Source organism: Passer montanus, unplaced genomic scaffold (assembly GCF_014805655.1).
Source record: "Passer montanus isolate IOZ18808 unplaced genomic scaffold, ASM1480565v1 scaffold14, whole genome shotgun sequence".
Taxonomy (NCBI): domain Eukaryota; kingdom Metazoa; phylum Chordata; class Aves; order Passeriformes; family Passeridae; genus Passer; species Passer montanus.
Window position 1 is genome coordinate 12557336 of NW_024360941.1, and position 24440 is coordinate 12581775.

A 24440-nucleotide genomic window follows, 5' to 3' on the forward strand; every position below is an offset into this window, starting at 1 on the left:
TTTTTAGTTCATGTAATGCTATGCCTGCAAAGGAGACTAAACTAACAGTATCTCATTGGCTACAATGTGTAGACACACCACGGCTTCTCAGATGACTCCTCTGAACGCTGTCTCTGACACGAAGGTGGGATTTAACTCAAGACAAAAGGGCAGTGTAGAGCTAGCAAAAGGTGATAAAAGATAGCAACAAGCTTGTACATGCCTTTCCATTAATGCCAGCCAGGGAGCACACATCTTCCCACTCCACATGATTCAGGAAGAGCTCACCTGCCAGTGGGCTGTTTCCTAGGAAGACTGAGACATAACTGCTTTGCAGACAGCGACCACCAGCACAGGAGAGATCGTTTAGCAGTCTGGCCCTGCCCAAGGAGCAGCAGTCATTCCACTGACAAATGCATATTTCACTCTTCTAGTACAATCCCTAACAACTTTAGCCTTCATTTTAATGGGAAACCAACACGCCATGTCTCTCACTGTCAATCATTCACAAACTTAAGATTAATTCATTTTTAAATTAATTTAATTGTTAATTTACAATAAAACCAAACAAGAGGAAATAAACAAAGAGATGGTATTCTTGGATCCTATTCCACTCCTGCATTGAGAACGTCTGCAGCAGAACTGGAATTTACCAAGATGACAATACAGAGGAGGCAATTTTGCTGATAAAGCATGCCTAAATCAATAAATTGGTTCTGTTTACAATTTCACACCCATTTATATACAACACAGAGTGTAATTTTACTTCTGTGAGAAATGCAGAGTTCTGCTATGCTGCCTGTTTTTAAAACAGAGTCAACAAGTGATACTCTGAAATCCCTAAAAAGCTGTCATTACAGTCAAATACTTACCATGAACTGCTAATTTCAGTTTTTGTATTTATTTACAAAAAAAACACATGCTTTTTGTGGCTTATGGAACCCTCCAATACAAGCATGATCAACTCCAAAGAGTAGGCTGGCCATTAATTGTTTGCTAGATTTTTTTTTACTGTAATATTTCTTCTCCCCATGTAATTCTCTACCTCTCACCCCATTTTTCTTGCAACAGTAACAATCACTCACCACAGCCAAGTGCACCCTTTTGTCTCTGTCTCTTCCTCACTGCAGCTCTTCCTAGTTTAGGAAGAACTAGTTTATACCACTTTTTAATCCCTTCAAGCTTGACCCATTTAAGATCAGAAAGCAGTGGCCGAGCAGCCAAGGTGAACGTGCAGTCTGGCTGTCAGGGTTTTAGAGACCCACACTTTCTCACCAGAGATTTGACACACTGAGAGTCTGACTACCTAGATGTGAGACCACATCCACATTCTCCCCAGCAAGAACAAAGACCATGCAGCTCCTGCACAAGTCAACCACAGCCCGCTGCTGCACTACCCAAAGAACAAGCAGCATTTTGACAGCCTCCTCCATGTCAAAAAACAGATCAAGACCCTAATCACACTAAGCATATTGTGTGTTTTTCTCCTGCCAGCTGCAAATCTGCCAACTACAGCACCATCTGAAATATTTCTGTAGGCAATGCCTAAGAGCAGGTCATTAGGCATGACTGTGATTTGAAGTATCTCCTAGAAATGTGGGATGGTACATAAAAGTCGTGTAATGAGGATACAGACTTAGATGTGGGTTTGTGGTTCAACATATCTCTGCCTTTTGAAAACATTTTTGAATGTCAGAAACTAACACGAAGTACATTAAATACCCAGTGAAAGATTTGAGGATTTAAACTTGTAAACCTTAAAGTTATCCACTAAATCTTTCACTTTTTAAAATGCACGCCATCTGAAAGTTGTGCATCCAAGAGTTCTGAAATAAATCATAGAAGAAAAGAAAAAGAAAAATCAACATTCAGGTACAAGTAGTGATCAACTTTCTTAGCATTCTACTCTCATAATGAAGGAAGAGAATGATTTCTATAGAGAGGACAACTGGGGTTTTTTTCCTGATCTTGTAACATAAAAATTTCTAGCGTGCAAACAAACATGGTCCAAGGAAAGCCGGTTTTTCTCTGTCCGATGACATACAGATTCCTAGCATGTAGGGACACCACACTCTGAGCCTGCATGCTATGCATCCTCTGAAGGGCCTAAATGCTTTTGTAACATAAGATTCTGGTAATTAATAGAAAGGGAAAACGAGACCCTTAGACATCCTAGGGGCTGAATCAGAAATGTCTGATGTTACTGTGTGCATCCTGTACATTCCCATAAAGCATAGTACACTCAGTATGTTTAAAGCAACAAAAAAGAACATACATCATTAGGATGTATTAAAAAAACATGTAAAGTATCAGAAGCAGTATATTATTGTATTTAGCTTCAACATGGCACCTTCTGTTTTAGGGTTGAAAGTGTTTTAAATAAAAGACTTATACTACCAATGGTACGCGTTCTCTACGGCACTCCAAAATCTTCTGATTCTACATTTTTGTTATTTCCCCTCTGGGGTTCCTGCCCCAGGACTGCCAAATTGCCTCTTGTATGGTGAGCTTGGGAGAAGTTAAAAAGGCTAAAGGAACCACACCTGGCTCCCTCTTCCTCATTTTTGGCTGAAGCTTAAGAAGAAAACTCCAGTAGACAAACAAAAAAAGACAAATTTGAAAACGTCTTGAAGAGAGCGATCAAAATGTTAGGATGAGAAAAGTTCTACTTTTGGGAGTTTGTAGTTCAAAAGAGGGGAAACATAAGAAAACACACCTGTGCAACAAACCACATATACTCAGCCTTATTTACCTCTTCTTAAATGAAAGCTTTCATATTTGTTACTAAGAACAACAAATCATGCAAAGGAAGAAACATAGCTCTTAGGAAACTACTTCCTTTAAGCAAAATCCCCAACAAATGAAACAACCAGTCTCTTCAGCAGATATTCTGATTTTCCAAGCTCAGAGCACAATACCTGCTACAGCTGTCCTGCATCCTTAGTTCTCTCTGCTAGACACAATGGAAGGATTTTCCCCTGTATGCTCTAAGATACAGATTATTAACTCCCAAAACTATGACAGATTAGGCCTCAGAACAGCAGTTCTGTCTCAAACAGTTAGGCTCACTGGAGATGCTTCAAAGTATTCAAGTCTTCTAAGAAGAGTTGCAACAAAGTCCTGAGTCTCACAGCTATTCCAAATAAGAATTGAGTTCAGCCAATGGGCACTAGAAAATCCTGAAACACAGTCAATTGCCATTAGGGTTAGAGCAAATGAAAGCACATGACCACCAAAGAGCCCCAGAGAGCTGCTGGGCAAAGGCCTTCAAGTTAATGTACAAGGCAGGGAGGAGAGACAACAGGCAGAAATGGGGGGCGGGGGGGGAAGAAAAGAAAAAATATTTCCTCTTGAGGCAAAAATAAGCTATTCCCCTACTGTGAGAAGCTGCAATACATTACGCTGAGAGGTGTCTATCTGTGGCTTCAGGACTTCACTCATAGAAACACATTAAATATTTGTTCTTCAGGCTCTTCAGCAAAAGTCACCTTGTGACCCCTTGAGCAGAAAGGCTGGGTCAGAAAACACTGAAGTTAAATGATGGGAGTGATGATGGCCATCAGGTTTGTCTAAACAAACCATGGCCACTCACTCACTGCTGAGAATCCCAACAAAATTACTCACAAACCCTCTAAAGCCATGAAGAAAAGAAGTAGCTAACAATTACAATCAAAAATAAGGACAAAAAATCATATACTGGTTAATAAAAGTAGCAGTAGCTTCTGGAAGGTCTTCCACTTGTACAAGTGACACCACCCACACTGAAGTCTCATGGGGCTGCTGCCATACAATTTCTGGAAGAGTCCCAACTCCATCTACCTCAAAGACTAGAAGGCAGCAAGCTACTAGGGGAAAACTGGTCACTGGTATTGATCTTTCCCAGAAGTGACCCATAGCCACAGTCTTTTGATAATACAGAACAGGTACAAAAAGCCCAGAAAAGGACAGACTCTACTGCCAGGTATCAATGGCGAAGAGCAAAGTAAAGGTCCAGCTTTGTTTTCCCATTCCTTCTATATTGGTACATATCTATGAAGAGTATTACTGTCTGATATCATTATTTAATTTTGGGGGCAACATGTCAACCAGGCTATCCACAACTGAAGGGGGAGAGTCTGGCACAGCAGTGCAAAACCACGTGCAAGAAAAAGGAAAACAACTGCTCTTATTAAAGCAAAGCTTCAGTGTATCTGCCATGTAAAGGCTGGAGTTACATTTGCCAGTCATGAAACAGATGGCAGGACCATAAAGGAATCAAGTACACCACAAACTATTGATGGAGATAAATCACAGCAGATAAATCACAGTATATTTCTGAATATCAGGCCATCTCTACCAAGTGGCACAACACGTGCAGTGTCTCCCACAACAGAAATGCCCATTGAACTACAAGTGTTTTCCATGCTTCTAACATTATAAATTTAGTGTGCTTAGTGACCTAACTAGACAATTAGGTGTGTCATTAGCATTTCCTTTACTGTTTGCATAGATGTGCTTCAACACACATCAGAGACCTGAGTTTCTGGAAGTATTTCCTTCATAAGGCTCTCCATCATAAGAAGTACTTATTATCACAGTTTAAAACACACACACATACAGTTTTATAGATGTCACAATTACATTCTCCACAACCACTGAAAATAAGATGGAATTTTTAATTTTCAGTGAATATATTTATAGATAAGAGGAACAAGCACTGCCTAGTACAGATGAGCAGGAGAAAGCACAGAAATTCAGTCACTAAATCAGTATAGAAAGCTTCAAAAATATCACTTAGGAAGAGTCTAAATATATTTCTGTTTCCTCAGAATGTGTGTAAGAGGCAAATGAGGTAAAAGCCTCTTGAGATAATCTCTTGCATTATATTTTTGTGACTTGTTCCTTTCTTCAGATGAGAAAACATCAAGCATGGAAAAGCAGGTAAGATGTTGAAACAGAGGGCTGTATTAAATTCAACATAATATGGGTTTCCCAGAATTCCAGTGCTTATTATTACAATGAAACACTTCAAGAATCACAAATACTCATTACTGAACTGTGACTTAAACATCAGTTGAAACTGTTGGATGGAAAATAACTCAGCCAAGTAACACAGATGTCTTGGTCAAACATAACATCAGGAAGCAAAGCACGAAACAGCTTTAAGAAACAGCTCTGGTGGAAGCAGTAAGGTAACAGTCTGACTATCTCCCATGAATTTTGGGAGTACCTAGGCTCACCTAGGATCCAGCTCGCTTTCGGATTCTTACATCTAAGCTTCAGGTGTAATATTATGTTATCTGAAAGGGCTTAAAAAGCTTGTAGATGATCCTGTTACCTATGCTACAGATGACCACATGCCACCCATCCTACAGAATTTGCACTTTTAGGTGTTCCTGGGTTGAGCCTTCCAATTAGCAATTGCATTCAAAGTCTCAATGAGCTCAGCAGTCCTGATGGCCCTCTGAGCCCATCCAAGTCTTATGAAGAAACACAGGGCCTTCTGAATGCCCTTCTAAAAACAGGCAAGCACAAAACCAGAACAAAAATCCCAGTAGGTCAAAACAGCCTTAAGTTCCAAGAAAAGGAATAGAATGTCCCCAAATTACTTGTCCTTTTCTCTGGTTTCTATCCCAAACCATTAAAGTATTATCTAGGTTTAGAAAACCAAAAGAACAACATATACACTACAGAAAAAAACCCAAACAAAGAAAGCAGGAACAAGTGTTGGAAGAGCTTGAAGCATTCCAGAAGCAGAGTCCAAAGCTATGACATCTATATTTTTAAATGCCAATTATTTCACAAACCCATTCTTAAGCCTATTTTTTAGCAACAACAACTTCATTTTAGTCTTCAAATAACTCCACTGAAGAATTTAACTTTGTGGAACTTTGTTCTCTCTCAAGGGACAATTCCAGCAATCATTTTCTATCCAAAAAAGAGGATTAACTATTTTCTCAAAGAAGCAAAAATGTGTACAATGCATTCCATTCAATATATCGAGCACCTCACTACAGACAAAACAAGGGACACAAAAGAAATTTAGCACTGCTATTTCTATTACATTCATTCCATCCCACATTGTTGTCCTGGTGTTTTTAGGAATGCTGCATAGAAATTTTAACCACGCAATTTAAAAATATGTACATGTCCACATGCAAACACTAGATTTTTATTTATATTATACAGTAAGAATATAAAAGTGCAAGTATTTGCATACTGTAATTAAACCAGTTTTCAAAAAACTGCTTGGAAAGGAAAAACTTCTGTCAGGCATAAAGATTATACGACTTTAAATTAAGTTGTGCCATACGCCATGCTGAACTACATTTTAAAATGCTGTGAAAACTCCAGAAAAAAACCCCAATGTTTCACAAAGACAACATATATTGCATTTTGTTGCAGCATCTCACCAAGTCTCTTTCAAATTAATTCAGTACTCTGCTCTGCTACAGGAGCCCAGGTTTCAGAAGTACCTTATTTGTGATTTCCAACTTAATCCAGAGGGGCTAAGAGATTTGGTGGCTAGTTCTTTTCCCAAACCACAGCCCCACTTTGGGAGTCATTACAGCAGAACACAGCCCTGTGCTGGGCAGGGGGAGTTACACGTGAGTTCTGAGGAAAATGTGACTCCTGCGATGATTAACACCCTGGAGGAAAGCTGTCTGCAATAACCATTCCAAGCGACTTCGTTCCCACCAATTAAGCCCAACCAAAACACCCCCCTGAACTCTATCTGGGCATCACTGCAACGCGTCTCTCAAAGCCCGGTAACTTTAAGGGCACCGTAACTCTCTCCCAAAGCCAACCACTACGGCGACAGCGAGGGCCGGTGTCTCCGAACGGAGTCTCCCACCTCAGTTCCAACCTCCCCGAGGAGCAAAGCGGGCAGGCACGGCGCTGGTGTGGGGCGGAGCACGGGTCTCAGGGCGGCACGGCCAAACTCCGGCAGCTCCACGCCCGCGCCAGCCCCGCACAGGCAGCGCGCACGACGCGCTCGGGGGACACCTACGTGCGCGCCGCTCAGGCAGGGGCGCGAGTAGGAAGACAGCTAATTAAAACAAAATTGTTTTTAAAATTATATAATGGTTAAAAATAATGCATATGTACAGGCGAACAAAACATGTCTCCCACCTTGTTTGGGGAAAAAAATTACCGCCGACGGGGAAGGAACATGCCCGTCGTCGCCAACCGCCCCCAACCGCCCTCCAGGCACCTTCCGTGGCGAGGAGGCACCGCAGGCCCCACCAGCCGGCCGGCACCCCCGGAAGAAGCAGCAGCGGCGGCAGCGGCCGCTGCCGTGTGTCCCTTGGCCCCTTTCTCCCGGCTTTGTTGTGGTAACCGCGCAAGCAGCTGGGCAGATACTCACAGGCACGGGAAGAGAGAGCGAGGAGAGCGCCGGGGAGGCGGGCGAGCGCAGCGCCCAGGCCGCTCCCCCGCCGCCGCCCCGCTCCTGCGCAGCGCCCGCCGCCCCGCGCGCCGCCGGGCGGGGAGAGGCGGCGCCTCAGCGGGGCGGGGAGGGAGCCGGGACCTCCCGTGGGAGGGGCCCCTCAGGCGCGGGATCGCCGCAGAATCACGGAAATTAGGAGAGTGCAAGAGACCTCTGAACGTCCAACCTCTGACCGGACACTTACGTGTCAACCAGACCGCGGCACTAAGTGCCACATCCAGTCTTTCCTGAAACACCTCCAGGGACCGTGGGTCCACCGCCTCCCTGAGCGGGCCGTTCCAATATCTGATCACTCTTTATGTGAAGAAATTCAGCCTAATGTCCTACCCAGGCGTCCCCTGGTGCAGTTTAAGACTGTGTCCTTTAATCCTGTCGCTGGTTGCCTGGGAGAAGTGGTCGATCCCCACCTGGTTACAGCCTCCTTTCAGGTAATTGTAGAGAGCCATAAGGTCTCCCCAGAACCTCCTCTTTTCCAGGCTAAACAACCCCAGCTCCCTCAGCTCTTCCTCTTAAGACCTGTCACCAGCTTCATTTCCCTTCTCTGAACTTGTTCCAGTGCTTCATGTCCTACCTGAATTGAGAGGCCCAGAACTGGACATAGTTCTCAGGTAGTGGCCTTACCAGTGCCAAGCACAGGGGAAGAATCACTTTCCTAGCCCTGCTGGCCAGCTGTTTCTGATACAGACATCAGGCCCCTCCTGCCCTTATTTGTTCTGTGGGAATGGGCAGAGAGCTGGAATTCTTACCAAGGCCATGAGGCCCCAAGATGAGGTGACTGTGCCCCAAGTTGGGGTGATAGTCCCCAGGTTGCAGCAATGTTGCTCCAGTCTGAGATGATGGATCTGTGTGCTCAGGTGATTGTGCCTCAAGCTGTGGCAGTGGGGTTCTGGGCTGAGACAATGGTATGCTGGGTGGAAGCAATGAGCCCCCAAGGTGATAGTGCTCCTAATTTAATCCCACTGAGATGCAGTGGGGCCCCAAGCTAAAGAAATAATGCCCCTGGTTGAGGTGATTTGCCCTAGATTTTGATCATGAGGTTCCAGGGTGACAGAATCACAGGCTGAGGTTATTGTGCCCCAGGCTAAGACAATGAGGCGCCATGCTGAGGTGACAGTTTTTCATGTTGGGGTAACAGTGCCCCATATCAAGCTGATGCTGGTGCCTTGGGTTGGGATAATGGCATTCCTGGTTGATGTGCTGGCAGCCCAATAAGGACTGGAGTTGGACCCAAGCTGAGTGAACAGTGCCCGAGGCTGAGGGGATTGTGAGCCACCTTAAGGTGATGGTGCCCCATATTAAGGCCACAGGAGCAGAGGTCAGTGTGATGGGTCCTTACATTATTGTGCCAGGGTTGCAGCACTGGGCGATGCATCCTGAGGAAATGGAAAGGGGCAACTTATCTGGAGGACTTCTAGGGAAGCTTCATCCAAAATATTTGAGGTTGGATCTGGACCCTTCCCCAAGCTACCTTGAATTTCAGTATGAACTGAAACTTCAGGCAGTTTCATTACTTCTAGCACTGAGTAGGTAAGTGGTGATTACCTGCTGGTGATCTGCCCCCGAGAAGCATACTTGGAAAAATGTGCTACAAAATGCTGAGCCTTTGCTGACCTCTCCATTTGAGGTCTTAGGTTCCTGACATTGGACACTAAATAGGTGCTTTTGTAATTTTTTCCTGTCCGTCAAATTCCTGACTGCAAATATGCAAAATACAACACCACTGTCTTAAAAAGTGTAGCAAAAATTAAAATCAGGTAATAGTAGTGCAACTTACATATTTTGTACATTTAAGATACTGAGAAGTATAACATCCAATTTCCATTTCTCTTGCTCTAGGATTCCTGTGATTGCTTCTAACAGTGTTAGTTATGCAGGTTTTCCTGGTTTATCACCAGGTTTACAAGTTCACAAGCAGTTTGTGCTCTGAACCTTAGAAATATCTATAAACTCCTAGTATGATTTAACTGCAATGCAGCACCACAGCAGTTATAAAAAGGCAAGTAATTAATTCAAAGTTGTAAGTATGCTAAAAATATAAACTACGCAAGCATTATACAGACCTCTTTTTTGCCTATAATGTAACATTTTTTTGTTTTAATTGAGAAGTCATAAGTTGTTTTAGTCCTTGTATAGCAATGGAAGTGCTAGAAAGGCTGAGAAAACAGAAATCAAATGTGAAAAAGCCTACAGGAAAAGTATTAATTTCAATCTTGCCTATACTCTTGAAAGTGCAAATTCATTGAAGTTTAAAGTTTGCAGTACTGCGAAGGTGCAAGTTGAACAATTGTCACTAAAGGCAGCTGCAAAACTGTTCAAATGAGTGAGGTTTTTTCCTAGGGTATGTTACAAAGACAAATTATACCTCCAGCTCAGAGGAAAGTAGTGAAGATGCTGAATCCTCCCCCAAATCAGACATAATTTATCTTTTTAAAGATAAAGTTATTATATTCTTTATAAAGAATATAATAACTGTATCTTTTTAAAAAAGTAATTGTCTTATCTCTGTAGGAAAGATATTTGCTGTAATGCTTGGATAAGATAGAATTTGAATTTCTTTTCTCATAAACTAGTTCTATGACTGAGTAGTTAGAGAAAGTGCCTATAGTAATCCCCAGTTCAGAAAATTTGCCTCACTGAAGTCCTTTTGTCTTGTACAGAAAAGTAATTTTTAAAGTAGAAAAGGGGAAGTTCAAATAACAGTGAAGTAAACTTGAAAATTGCTATTAACTTCAGTAGAGCCAGGATATAATCTAAAATATTAGGAATTGTACCTCAGGTTGAAAATTCATAGAAACTTATTAAGAGCTAAAATAAAAAGAATCAAATCTTCTTCTAGCTCTATGGATATACACTTGAGTTGATTTAGACATGTCTAATTCAGGGTATGATGTGTAAATCCTAGTTAAAATAGATGGGATTACTCATTCAGACAAAAAGTGGCTTTATGCATAAGCACTGCAGGATAAATTGTTATTGCAGGTAGGTTTGTTTTTTTTATCTTCCTCTCCACTTCTGAGAATTAGTACTGTAAGAAAATACTCTCTGTTTACACAGGACTATCAACATTATATGCTTTGCTTCAGGTTAATTTAAAAATTCAATTCCTTTAAGTAGCTTTGACAGTGGCCCAGGCAGTTTCCTGAATGCATTTGCAGTAGGTCTCTGTCTGGTTTCTCATGTGGATCTTAATAAAGATCCCAGAGTAGATCTTGAACTCAGTCCAAAGTCCTGGATATCCCGAAATCTTTGATGAGTAAAGTGTGCGCTGGGAAATGGATATTTGTTTTCTATTTTCTACCTGATAAGAATATAATAACTTTATAAGAAACCTTCTGGCATGTTGGGCCTTATCCAAAAGCTTTCAGACTCTGCAAGAATTTCTGCTGATTTTAATGGTCTTATGTATTGAAACAAACCCTGGTCCCAAAGCCCTTCAGTGAATCATCAGGATGTTTTACCACATAGTAATTCACATGGGAAAGGACTGCCATTGCAATAGTATTTTCACTGTTAAAATATGATGATTTTTATCTTTAATCACATTAGACATGTTCCTTAAATAATCAATTTTGGGTACTGTGTGAATTGTCTGAACTAGCATTTAAAAGGATTTTGTGCAATTTAATATCCACTAAATAGAACAAACTGTAATAGAATTATATATTTTATCTTACTAAGGACTAAGTTACTGTAAGGACTTTGGATCAGATTAAGGATCAGTGTCTCCTTCGATAAGTGACCAACAGGAGCCCTAAAATCACTTCAAAACCACTTTTTTGTGATTTTGAGAGGAAATACATTGTTTTGCAAACCTCTAATACACACAGGCAAGTATATATGGACACCAGACCATCAGACACTGTGAGTTAGGTTAGAAACAGCTTAGAAAATATTGTGATGGTGTAAAACATTTGTTGTAACTCAGAATCCTGACTAGCTCCATGCTGTTCTGTGCCCGTTTCCATTATAGTTCTGCACCATGAACTGACATGCAATTCCCTATTACAAGTGCTGTTCCAGGGCTCTAACAGACTTTTGGACACCTGCACTACTCGTGCTCAGTGTCCTGGCTTGCTTAGCATTGCAGACACTCAGGGAAGTTTGGTGTCTGGTTTTATAGATGCTGCTTTATTGCACTGTAGAAGTTATAAGGAAATGTAAACACTCACAAGATCAGAGCATTGGTATTTGTTTCTTTTCTTCATCTGGCTAGTAGAGTAGTGGAGTTCATTTGATTGAAGTAACTTTTTTTGGAGAGAACAAATAAATAAATCACTACTCCAACCTGTGCAACAATAACTGTGTTTAAAAAGTAAAATTCAGGGCTTTTGTTTTTTTACACCTCAACTGACAGAGCAGTGGCAATCTTACCAGCTGCTCACCAATACACTTCTATCTCTAAATGCTTCTGTAGAGTTTATAGGTATCTATTCTTAAAATGAAGCCCATTAGTAAATGCCTGTAAATCTACTTTTGCATAGTGTGGCTTCTGTAAGCAATGCATTGCCATTTACTCCTACTCTTGTAAAATGTGGAATATGTAAAAATTCTCTTAAGAAAGGATGCTCTTTTATGTTTGATCTTTGTGTACTTTCAAGACTAATCAAGAAGAAGTGAGATGTAATCCTTGAAACAGAGAGCTAAAAAGCAAGCTCTAAGTGATGTCCATGTGTTAGAAAAACAAATTACTTGTTGGTGGAATTGCATTGTTAACGTTTAGAGTTTGATATGCTTCAGTGATCGCAGACGTAGGGTGAGGTAAACAAAGCTTGGGGAAAAGGATGTACCACTGATGGTGGGCACAAAGAATGAAGAATTTATGGGACACATGGATATTTGGCAGAACTCTCAAGGTAAGGAAGAAACCAATAAACCCAACTCAGCAATTGTGCTGAAATCAGTTCAAACTTGATAAAAGGTAATTCCTGCAGAGGGAGATCACAACCACTGATTCAAGGACCACTGACCCAAGAAATCCACCAAATCAAAAGAAGGCTGAGCATACAGACTGATTAGCACTGGAAACGAGAGAATCATTAGCCAATGGAGGATACAATACTAATTAATAAGACAACTATGGAACTTGTAGACAATGAATACTGATTCCTTTGTTTGCTAAGATGTATAAATAGTAAAAAGTTTTGATATTTGGTATGCTTGACCACTGAGCACCCAGGCTTGCACAACAAATAGGTAGTTAATGTCTCTCTTGAGTGTGTAATTATTGCCTTGTTGCACACTGGGTAATGAAGCTGATTTTTGCAGACAACACTCTGAAGAGATCAAGGCCTCTCAATTCAGCTGTGCTCAGTAGCTGCTATGAGCTGAGAAATTTGGTGGAGCTGTAGCTGTGCCACACGTATGGCAAGATGAACACGTGTCCCAAGCACAGCTGAAATATGGCAAGCCTTGTGCCCTTCCAGGAACTTGTTCTCAGATCTACCACAAACAGATATAAAACATACAACGGAGGGAGGGTACTGACAAGAGGGCTGGCATGCTTCTTTTGGGGTGGTGAGGCTGTGGTTTTTTTAGAACCACTGTTGTACAATTTTCATCACTGTTCAATCAACCTTTTATTTCTGAACTCCAGTAATTTATGACTTCCTTTGGCTGATCAGAGGGGAGCAGGCAGAGGGGTGCATACCGCCCAGACTCAGGAGGGTGTCCGGATCTCTGAGATGCCGCACGCCAAGGCTTTTGTCCTGAGCTCTGGCTAGGGCCTCGATGACCCGGTCTGACCATGCCGGGTCCCTCTCGGCCCAGCCGCCGCCGTCCGTGCTACAGCCCCCGCGGCGGGGAGGCGTTCCGTAGCTTTCCGCGGAGCCAAGCTCCGCACTGCAGCCGGCGGGGATTCCCCTCGCTTCGTCCGAGCGTACCCGTTTCCTGGCCAGTGCCTCGGGACGCCTCCAACGCCGCCACAGCGGAGGACCCGGGTCACGACACGGTCCCAAGCGGTCCGGCCGGGCAGGGCCCCGCCGTGGGGCGGTGCGGCAGGCGCACATGTCCCGGGCCCGCCCGCCCGGCAGGCACCGCCCCCGCCTCCGCCCCCTCCCCGGCCGGACACCGGCGGAAGACGAGGAGGACGAGGATCCCGGCTCATCCCGCTTCGTGCTGGCGGCGGGACTGGGGCTCCTGGCTGTGTCTGTCGTCCACCTGGGGCAGGAGCGGGCCGAGGCGGGGGGCGGCGGGCCGCCGTGCCTGGCGCTGCTGCTGCTCCGCCTCGCCCTCTACGTGGGCTGCGCCGCCACTGCCGCCGCGCTGGGCACCCTGATCGTCCTGATGTGCCGTGGCCGCCGCCGCCTGCCGCCGCCGGACTTCGCCGCCGTCGCTCCGGTCCGGCCGGTCGCGGGGGTGAGTAGCGGGAGGGGAGCGGAGCGGGCGGCGGCGCGGCGCGCCCTCCCTGCCCGGCGGCGGGCGGGGGTGGCGCGGCTCTCACTCCACCGTGGAACGCCGCGCCACCCGAACCCCGTGTCCTGCTGTCCTGCCGCCGCCGCAGGAGCCTGCCCGCACTCTGCCTCTCCACGGGGCTTTAAATGGAGGGTATCAGGCGCGCCGGAAAAATCAGCACTTTGCTGCGAAAGAGACCTCCGGATTGCGGGAATGCTGGCAAGGTGGCTCAGTGTGTTCGCTCCACGGTGGCTGTGTCTCAGATCCTTTTCTGCTCCTCCCATTGAAATGTCACTGGTAAAAGACAGATTTGGTCGAAGAGGCAGCTTAGTGTTCCTCTAATGCGTTCTCTGAAGTTGGACAGCTTCAGATAGTGTTATCATAGGGCCATTTTGTACTCAAGCCGTTGCAGAGCTCTGTGCAAAAGGGAAACAATTTCATTTTCTGTACATATTCCAGAATGTTTTAGTTCATGAGCTCTTTGTAGCTCACAGCTTAGTATTTTTCGGGTTCTTCTGAATGGGACTTGGTAGCACGAGGCATTTGGAAACTTTCCTCCCATCCACAGCCCTGTTCCCCATCATTTGGTGCTTGGGAGCTGATCCTAGATGAGCCTGAAAAACTACTGCTGAAAATTGAGATTCTGCCCACACTCCTGCTTTGTAGTGGGTCACAGGGATGCGATGTTTAATGTTACAGCTGGCGACTCTAGCCTGGAGCCCTTGGCCCCTCACGGTGACTTGTAGGTGTGTTAGCACATGAGCTGCTGCAGCAATAGACTGTACTGCATAAATGCTATTTACACAGTGTCAGGATACCTGAGAGCACTCTAAGAAGGAGAAGGGAGGGAATTTGTGTCTCCTGGGTGTGCAGCCTGGCTGTTCTGGTAACCCACTTTGTTACATTTGGTACCCGTACACTTCTCGGCAGCAGTAAGGGACGCTGTCACGTGTTAATGGGGCTGCAGCTGAGCTTGCAGAACACAGCGGGTGCTGCCAGGGCAGGGAGCCCAACACCAGTCACTTGCTGAAACAGTTGTCTTTCTGTCTTTTCAGTCAAATTGCTAACAACCTGTAGTAATGGTTTATTCCTTCATTCTTTGAACTAGGAGAGAAGGAGCCCGTGTTTGGGAGGAATATGCTTTTCCTGGTCTGCATTTAATGGAAGCCGGCAGAATATTGTTGCAAGTAGGGATCATTTGGCCAGGGGTTGTTGAATTCAGTGAATAATACAACTTGCAAAGGTGCATTCAGGATATATGTGTGGCTCTGTCTGATACTCATTTTGTCTTAGTGGTAGAATTTTTTTAAACATCCTCTTTTCTTTGAACACTCAACATCACACTCAGCTTTCTGAAGGAAGTGAAGAATAACGTGTATAAGTATTAAGGTGAGAAGTAAGAAGGTGTAATGCACAAAGTGATAAGCAAAAGGTGGGTACAGCTAGGGATTGTTCAACTGTTTTTTGTCAGAGGAGTGCTAGGTAATAAGTGTGTGTTAGGTGCATAAGTGCCTTCTAGTAAATGACTACATGCTTTTGTTTTTGGCCATATAGCTATGTTACACCAAACAGAAAAAATCTGTAGATGGATCAATTGATTATCAAAACAACAATTCCTGTTGCTTTGAGATCTACAAGAATAAATGTTTCAGTGTTAATGCCATAGCTCCAGTGGCATTTATGTACTTTTATACTTATCTGAACAACTGGGTGAGTTAACTTACTTTTACATAGTACCAAACATATCTATACATAAATTTAGCGATCAAAATCTCCCTGCTGCCACAATGAGGAGCAATTTCAGGTTTGTTATGCAGCTAGTTTAATTTGGAAAGTCAAGATTTGAAGGAAAAAAAAATAGAGATTAATTTCTTGGTATCCTCCTTTGTGAAGAATGTAAGCCTACTGAAAAACAAGCCTACAGAACAGCAGTGAAACTAGAAGTGTCCAGAGACAAATAGCCACTTCTGTTCCTGTACCATCTGCACTTTCTTTTTGTGATGTGTTACCGTGCATTTTCTTGAAGATGTTTTGTTCATCCGTTGGATTTGTATTTATAAATAGTGCACACCTGCTGTTGCGTTGTGTGGTCTAGTGTAGTGTTTGCATTTATTGTAGCTCTATGGGATGTGTTTGTTGTTTCAGAAGGGAATTGAAATTCGGTATTTGCAATCCACTGGTAAGGCAGCAGTACCTGCTAGAACCCTTTTCCCAGGACTGTTTTGTTACAGTCTCCCTGACTCCATTAAATTTTTTCTTTCCTCCCTCTTTGCACTGTTCCCAAAAGTTTACTTATGTGAAAGGCATGTTGAAAAAAGGAGTGAGTCATTTTACCCTTTCTATTTAGAAGATGTAATGCCAGGCATCTTAATTGGGTTTCTCATACCTTCAATTTATAGTTTTATTGATTTCTTTCTGGTACAAAGTGGCTTCAGGACTGCAAAGCTTCTTGAAGAGTTTTTCTGAACGTGATTTTGTATATGTGTAGCAGACTTTCTAATTGGAGCTTCAGCAAAATGCAGGTGAGGAAAATAAATTGTCTAGATAGGCGGCCTATAGAAAGGTAGGCCATTCACTAAAACTTTCTAATTTAGTTAGTCTTTTAATTTTACATCCATTTGCATTTACACTGCTTTTTATCATTCAGTTGTTACGCTCAGGTTTTTCATAGAGCCTTCTGATCCTTTTGTCTCTTCTGGGAGCCAGTAGTAGGATGATAGTAAAGCTATAATTTTTTTCAGCCTTGTTTTTTCTTTTCCTCAATAATAAGGAAGAGCTATCTGTTGGCCTTATAACTGAAAAAATGTAAGGTAAAAGCCTTATGACTGGCGTCTCACTCTTCATGTGTTTTATATACATAATTTAGACAATTCACTTTTCATTCCTTGGTTTTTCACATTGGGGTTAACAAATGAGGAAATAGTAAGTATTCAGGAATAAATATTTACTCTAGTTGTAGTCAGACTCGGCTCTTGGAAAGCTAGTGGGAGTACTCTTGACCAACTTCAAAGGCAAGTTGAATGGAGTCCCTCGTGCTGTGCTGAATAAAGGGAGTTTTTTGTACCTTCTCAGTTCAGCAACCACTTGGCATGTGAGAGTTCAGTGCTGTTGATTTTCATGGACCTGTTCATGCAAGTGAGGAATATGAGTGAGGGAGGGCAGTTTTGCAGGTTTGGATTTCAGAAAAGTAAGAGATATATATATATATATGTATATTTCATTTTGCTTGAGCTTGCAACTAGAGAAGCCAGCTTCTCGAATATAAAGCTGTGCTTTGTCCACTTTTTGTGTAACTCCTTTGGGACTTGAAAGGTGAAGACTTCCTTCTGAAGTCAGGTATATCAGAAAGAACACTTGAAATCTGCTGAGAATTGCAAAGCAAGCTACGTGATTTATATCCCCATGATAAATTGTGCTTTCACTATATTTTTTGTGTAGCTCTGTTCATAAAAACTATCTGGGCAGCTCCTGGCTTCCAAATAAAGATCTCCGTTTCATTGGATGAGAGGTGTACAGGCAACTCCTAATAATGTCTTACTTAATATTTTAAGTACTTGCAGGTACTGATTATATTGAAATAGTTTCTATTGATATTGAAATAACAGGCATTGAATGAGTCCTTGAAATTGTACATTATATTATTGTCAGGTATTTTTCAATACTTTGCAGGAGCTTGAGGACAAGATGGCTTTGTGGTGGAGGAGAGCAGAAAAATGCAAGGCAGCAAAAAGGCAGGATGACCCAATTGTACTTCAGTGAGAATGTCTGTTTTAAAGGGGGTTTTCACTTCTCAAGTGCTAGTGGACTTGTTCATAGCAAAGATAGCCCTGGATTAGAACCTATGTAACCCTTCAAAATTCGAATTTGCTTCCAAAACTCCTTTTACCTTGTGTGGTTGTAGGGGGAGATGGCTTTGACTCATGTGAAGAACCATGTTAACCAAGTTAGTGGGAAGGGGAAGGAAAACTTTTCCCACGTTTGTGTGAGTTGTTTCTCTGCCAAAAAACTGGCAGAGGTGGGGTTTTCTTTTCAGCATAGTGTTTTGACTCTAATTCAAAGCAAAAGCTCCAAGTAACAGAGAGCTGGGTTATCACCTTCATTTAAATAATGCAAAAAACAATGATTAGTTTATTAGATTTAAGTATTGCATTTTAAATTCAGATTAAGTGAATGATACTCTGTTTAGAGAAGTATCTTCCCAGTCTGTTTGCAGCATTACCAGAAGGATAGTAAATGTGCTTTTTTCCCAGTGAAAAGGGTACATGGATTTTAATGTCCTGTCTTTATTTTCCTACAATTAACAGTTATCGATTATTTTTAGTATTTCTTTAAAACTCATCTCCTGGTATATTTGGTCACTGTTGTTTACTACAGTTTAATTGTTCTCAATTTTGAATGAGTAAACTTACACTTTCCCTTTATGGCCCTAAAGGCAAATCACACTACATGTGATCATGTTTTATGTTCCTAAAGGCTTGTTCCATCCTTGAATGTCTGTTTTTGTGAATTTGTCATTAGTGGAGGGCGCATAGGTAAAGCTTTTTTTCATTGGATCAGGTTGTTTTTGAAATATCTGGATCCTGGAACATAGTACTGCTTTTTATCCAAGCTGTAGGAGGATGTGTAGTGAAATGGAAATGGTCCCAATCTTTCAAATGTGATGGCATCTTAACTGAGGTTGAATATTTGTCATAGTAGTCAAGCTGAGTGTTCTGCCCTTTGTGAAGAACATGAGGGAAGCAGAGAGAAAGGACACAGAGTTTTATTTTCCTTCTCTACTGGACTTCTGCCATGAGATGAAGCTTGTGAAGGTAAGCTTGGAGGAGCCCCAGTAGCTGTGCAAAGTGGAAGGTTTGCCATCTGTGGGCATAAATTTGAAGTGGGATGCAAAAGAGTTCTTTGGGTAATAAGTAGTTTGGAGGAACTGTAGGGAGAGGAGAAGCTTCCTAGCTCCTTCAAATTTTGATCTGTATGCCTTATAAGACATTAAAAGCATTTTTGGGCTTTTCTAAATCTGAAGCCAAGCATTTTCTATGGTCTGTCTCATTCTCTGACTGCACAGGGGGTATTTAGAGCTCTGATATTGCAGGATTTTTGTAAAAACAACAGCAGTCTCTGGTTCTGGCACTTTTGTCACACTTTAGACTGTTTTGAGCTTGCAAGCAGATACTCTGATCTACTGCCAGTCTTTTAATTGATGGGTTGTTTCTGAATTGAAAGGAGAAGATATATTTAGTGTGTTTTTAGCAGAACTCAGAGTTTCATGTGTTTATTCTTAGTTTTGTCTCATTTATAGGGAGGTCAACAATGAGCCTTTGATGATCTGGTTGAGTTTACTACTAGGAAAGTCCTGAAATTAAATTAATGAATATATATTTTAGCAATTTCTACCAATTCCATAAATGTTTTAAAATGTTAAGGGAACGTTGCATGAATTGCAAGTGTTTTGTTATAGTTCAATAGGGGCCTGTGGTTTGGATGTTTCTGTTACAGTTTATTTTTAGGGATCTGTTGAACATCTGTTATGATTTGGGATTTATAAGCCTTTTCAGAATTGGAACTTTGTTAGGACTCCATATGTTGATTACCTGCAGGTGTAACTTTGGAGTGATAACTTTTATTATTACAGGATACTGACCTCAGGAAATTAAATGTTTTTCAGACTCTGTCACTTACTTCTTTGTCCCATAACTCCTTAGCAGAGTGAGCAGATTTATTTTTCCACGCATTTTTCATCCTCATGTATGTTTAGAGATTTCTTTTATTCATCATGTTTATTTAGAGATTTCTTGTCTTGTCATGCAGTCCTTTCTGATCCTTTGTTGTCACCTCTGCATTTTATTGTCCATGACATTTAATTTGCTTAACTTTATGTTAGATTGACATCTCATATTCTGCCATGAATGGGCTGTTTTGACCTTGAAGAGACTGCTTCTCACATGAGCAGAGTTTTATGATTGAAAACATAACTAGGGAGCTAGGTCATTTCTCCTGATAACCAAGCTCTGCTGAGTCAGTAAAGATGGGTGGTGGGCTCACAGAGATCTTTTCGTCCAAGTCTCTTGTAGGGAACTCCTAAAGGCGGCTATAAAACCTTTGTAAAAGGTCAAGAGTGGAGACATCCTGCATTCAAGGTATGCTTTCACAAAAAATAGTATAGGCACGTATCAGAAACATTCTGAAAATAAAATCACGTAAAGCTCTCTTGCGTAGCCAAGTCTTGGTTTCTTGCTCTCTTCAAAGGAGAGCAGCAGAATTTACTCAAGGGAAGAGCCAGTTACATAGAACACTGTATCCTCTCCCAAGCTGTTACTTCAAGTGGCTAAAAAGATAAAGAAATCATATAGTCAAGAGGCAACAGATTTGTGTTGTGTCTATGGGAGGTTTTCCTGACCTGTCATTCTATGCAATTTTTTCCCCTATTAAATATGCACAATGAAACAGAACAAGTTAATGGTAATAAAATGAATGATGGTGGTTCATGTGGCATGCTTTTGTGGTGCTCTTGAAAACACAGAACACCCTATAAAATGTGTGTATGGTGAAAGTCATGTGCAGGGAGGGTATAGCAATAGACCTTGCAGGAGTTTGTCTCTGGTTGCTAAGCTGAGACTCTGCAGCTCAAGCATGATTTTGTGCTGGCTTTTCTGGCTTGCCAGCAATTGAGTTTTCATGCCATATGGCTCTTTTGGCCTTGAAGTATAGACCATAGGTTCTCGTCATCTCTTTTTACAGAAAAGGAGAGTGTGGAAATGTTCAGTACATTGGGGCTATGCCTGTACCTTGAGAATTCATTTAAGGCTTTATTTTGATGGCAATATTAAAAATTCCAGCACAGGGTAATGCTGTATTTCTTGCTGAGCAGTGATTTGAATGCTAAGTTACCATTTATTTCTTGGCTGTACTGATGGAATGAAAGTAGTACCTGAGAAATGTTTCATTTTCATATTCTTATCTGTCTGGTATTCTGTGAAATCTTAGTGAAGAAAGTTTAGTTCTGATTATAAAGTTTTTACACTGCTACACTTTTACCAGTTTTAAACATGGTACAGCTAAGATTGAAGATCCCCATCTGATAAACAGAGTTTACATATTCCATTATTAGTAGAAATAATGAGATGATATAATAATTACTGAGATAATTAGGCATAAGATAAGAGGATTAACATGCTTTAAGTATGTTGACTTCTAAATTGGTAGTTATGGTATCTGTTAATGTTGGCTGTGACACATACATACTTACCTTGTAGTCTTAAATAGGCTATAAGTATAAATTAAAAAATATTAACTCTTGTGATAAATTTGGTTTTGCATCATTAGTTGAAATAATGTTTGGATAAGAACATCTGTATGAAGTAATATGTGCATAAGAATACATCTATTCACATCTGTTAAATATGAATTTATGGAGAGTTCAGTGAAGTATTCTCTGAGGTTGTGACTCTTTGTTATCCATGTCCAGTCTGATGTTAATGTATGTTTTACAAAGATAAGAGGAAGGTTAATAGGGCAACAGTGGGAGGAACAAGTAACTATGAGTTACTGGTTAGTTTGTGTGTGCTGAATTAGATGCAGTCTTTCCCTTTTAGATCAGTGATTAAACTGTTTCATTCACCAAGCCCATTTATATTGTGGAATCTGTTGTGATCTCTGTTCTAGTTTTGTTGTAATTAGGTTAATGTAATAGGAATAATTGTAAATTTTTCTCTGCTTCTGGTCTTAATTCCATGGCAGAGTAAGGTTGCATGTGGTGTGCCAGTAGCAGGTGCCTGGCTTTCTGTGCTGTGTTTTAAAAATTGCATTTGATACCAAGTGTTGCAAATGAATTTCTTTATAGTGGAAGGTACTCCCATGTTCTCTGTGCTTTGCCATTTATTGAGTGTTGTTGCTGAAATAATTTCTTAATTCTTTATTATTTAATGTTTATTGTTGTCTTCAGAGCTAATTTAAAATTACTTATATAGTTTAAACCAATAAATTACATTTACTTGATTTTTGTATCTGTAGGAGACTGAACCTAGGACAAAATTTCAGGTTCAGTGTCAGGCTTTTTTTTTCTTGACCCATTTAGACTGTTGTTTTCTTAATCTTAAATAGTTTACAAAAGTATCAAACAATAAGTGTTGTTCAGAAGTCTACAGGAAATGCACACATCCTTTTTTTCAGTCTGTAAGCAAAGTCAAAACTGAGGAAAACTTGAAGTGTTGCAGGAAACAGGCCTCCCTGTTTGTTAGCAACCTCATTTTTAGCATGTACGTTCAAAATGTTCTCCACCCCTACCCCTTCAAGTCCTTTTGTTGAGTTTTATTTGTTTCAGTCTGGTTTCTGTCATTGCTTACCAATGAAATCTACAGACAGGAACCCAATTGTCTTGATACCAATTGAAAAAATTAAATTATTGAGGGCTGTGATAGTGCAAGTCAGGATTTAGAGGAACATGCCAGATTTTAATCTGCATAAAAGAGCATCGAAACTAGAGCTTTGACTGTGTTAAATCCATTTACAAATGGTTTTGGCTCAGTCAGGGTTATGCCAACTATTTCATGAAGCCTAACACCATTTTTCTTTAAATGAATGACACGAAGAAAAATGTGAAAACATTCAAATCTAAGCTTTCTAGCTGGAACTGTTTTCTACATATGCCCTCCATCTGACTTGAGTCAGGGGTGGGAAGAAAGTCTCTCAGTAAAATATGCTGTATTTCTCATTCTCTTAGCTGTTAGAACCGAGCTTGGACTGTGAATTTTCTGAAATCCTTCTGTTATCACAGATGTTGGTTATCTGTGTTACCAGGTTGTTACTGTTGTTTTTAAGGTGTTTGCTGCCATATGTCATCTAACTTGGGAGTGCCTGCTTATTTAATTAATTCATCACTAGTACTGTCACAGAAATGGTACTTTTTGAATGCAAACCTAAAGTAACAAGGCTTAAATCTTGATTCTGCAAGTTCATAAAATGGGAAGAAAAAATGAGTTTGATCGGTTCTTTTAGACAAGGCACCTTTAGATCTGATATATTATTAATAATGAAATTAAATGAATTAACAGCTCTCTGAAGGGTCGTCAAAGATCATGAATAGTTCAGGTTGGAAGGAATATCTGGAGGACATCTAGTTCAGTCTCTTGCTCAGAGTGAGGAAGATTGAGAGATGGAGACTCCACAGCCTGGCAGCACCCCTATTCTGATACTTGAGCAGCCTCAGGATTAAAATAGTTTTGTCTTGTGATGGGAATTTCCTGTGTTGCAATGCTTCCTAATGTCCTGTGCATCTGCAAGAAGAGTCTGGCTCCCTTTTCTCTGTATCCTGTCATTCAGTAGTTGGAGACAGCAGTAAGGTCTCCCTGAAGTTTATTACTTAAACATGAAGTAACCCAACCAGAATCACAGGTTAATAGTGGAACAAGCTACTTACCTTCTTGCAGCTACAGATCCCCTCTGAAGGTTGCTTGCTTTCTTTTTTTTTTTTTTAAAATCACAGGTTAATAGTGGAACAAGCTACTTATCTTCTTGCAGCTACAGATCCCCTCTAAAGGTTGCTTGCTTTCTTTTTTTTTTTAAACTTGTGTTTAAACTAGTTTTGAAAGGAGTAATTTGGCGAGCGCTGCATTGGAGCACTTACTGGTGCTTTAGGCCATAGAAAATGCTTCCTGCAATGCATGTGATGCAACTGTAGATGCCTCAGTCAGCTGGAGGTCACTGACCTCCTTGCTGGTAGGGCTCAGTTCAGCAGAAGGATGAGCCTTGTAGGATACCCAAGCTGGCATGAGTGTTAAGGAAGATGGAATGTGTTGAGCATGGATCTTGAGTCAGGATTGTTGGCTCATGTTTAGGAGTTCTTTCTTCATAGAAAGACCTGAGTGAGTTTGTTTAATTGGGTTTTCCCTTCCCCTAAGGTACTTGGGGTATTTTATGTCTCTCTGAGTCTTCTCTTTTTAATTTTTTAAATAATGCAGTTTCCTGCTGCAAATAAGCAGAAAATTCCTGAAGAAATTGTGTGACTGGCATTAACACAGCTTTGTGTTGAGGAAGTGTGATAACATGAGCAGCCAGAGATGATGTGTTGGAGCCTTACAAATAGTGCTAGGTGACCTTACAAAGAGAAAAAATACTTTTTCCTAGTGTTTAGCTGGGTATGACTGAAGCTTTTACCAGTGTTCAGGGCAAAAAAAGGGGCTTGGAAATCTGTAACGGTTTACTAAATTCTCTGTTCTTACACCTCATTAACTATGGTCTTAATAGTGAGAGGGGACTGCAAATGGGGGCAAATGTGCTGAAGTCTTGCTGTTCCTGCCATTGGTAGTGTTGTGAAGGAGGGAAGAAATCAGCTGAAAGACCACAATCGTGGTCTCAGAATAGTGACTGGAAGAACTCTAGGGAGTGTTGCTGCATTCATCCAAAAGGTGGAACAAGTCAGCTGTGGGCAGGGGGGCACTCAAGGCATGACTTTCCAAGTCACTTTGCTGTGTGTTAGGTGTGAGTGAGCCTGAAAAGCTTTATTGTGCTGTTAAAATAGTGCATAGACTGTAACAAAGCTGTGTTAATGCCAGAACTTTGTTAGACTGTACATGCATGTTTCTGAAATAGACAAAAACATTAAACCAAAATACAGAGTATTAGCCTGCAGATTGGCTGAAATAAGGGT

General features: G+C 41.4%; 2 protein-coding genes across 3 annotated transcripts in view; one reads left to right on the forward strand and one right to left on the reverse strand.

The window, feature by feature from the left end:
• The window catches only part of CFAP97 (cilia and flagella associated protein 97), a 28744-nt gene extending 21309 nt beyond the window's left edge, over positions 1–7435 (reverse strand). Inside the window, exon 1 of one of the 2 annotated variants that reach the window (XM_039700154.1) lies at positions 7328–7435. The gene's annotated coding sequence lies outside the window, so the exon portion shown is untranslated. The other variant, XM_039700155.1, reaches the window with a different exon arrangement.
• Positions 7436–13481: 6046 nt separating this feature from the next.
• The window catches only part of SNX25 (sorting nexin 25), an 81079-nt gene continuing 70120 nt past the window's right edge, over positions 13482–24440 (forward strand). The window contains exon 1 of the mRNA XM_039699923.1: positions 13482–13762. Within this exon, the coding sequence (XP_039555857.1) occupies positions 13691–13762 (72 nt within the window). The 5' untranslated portion in view covers positions 13482–13690. The remainder of the gene's footprint in view (positions 13763–24440) is intronic.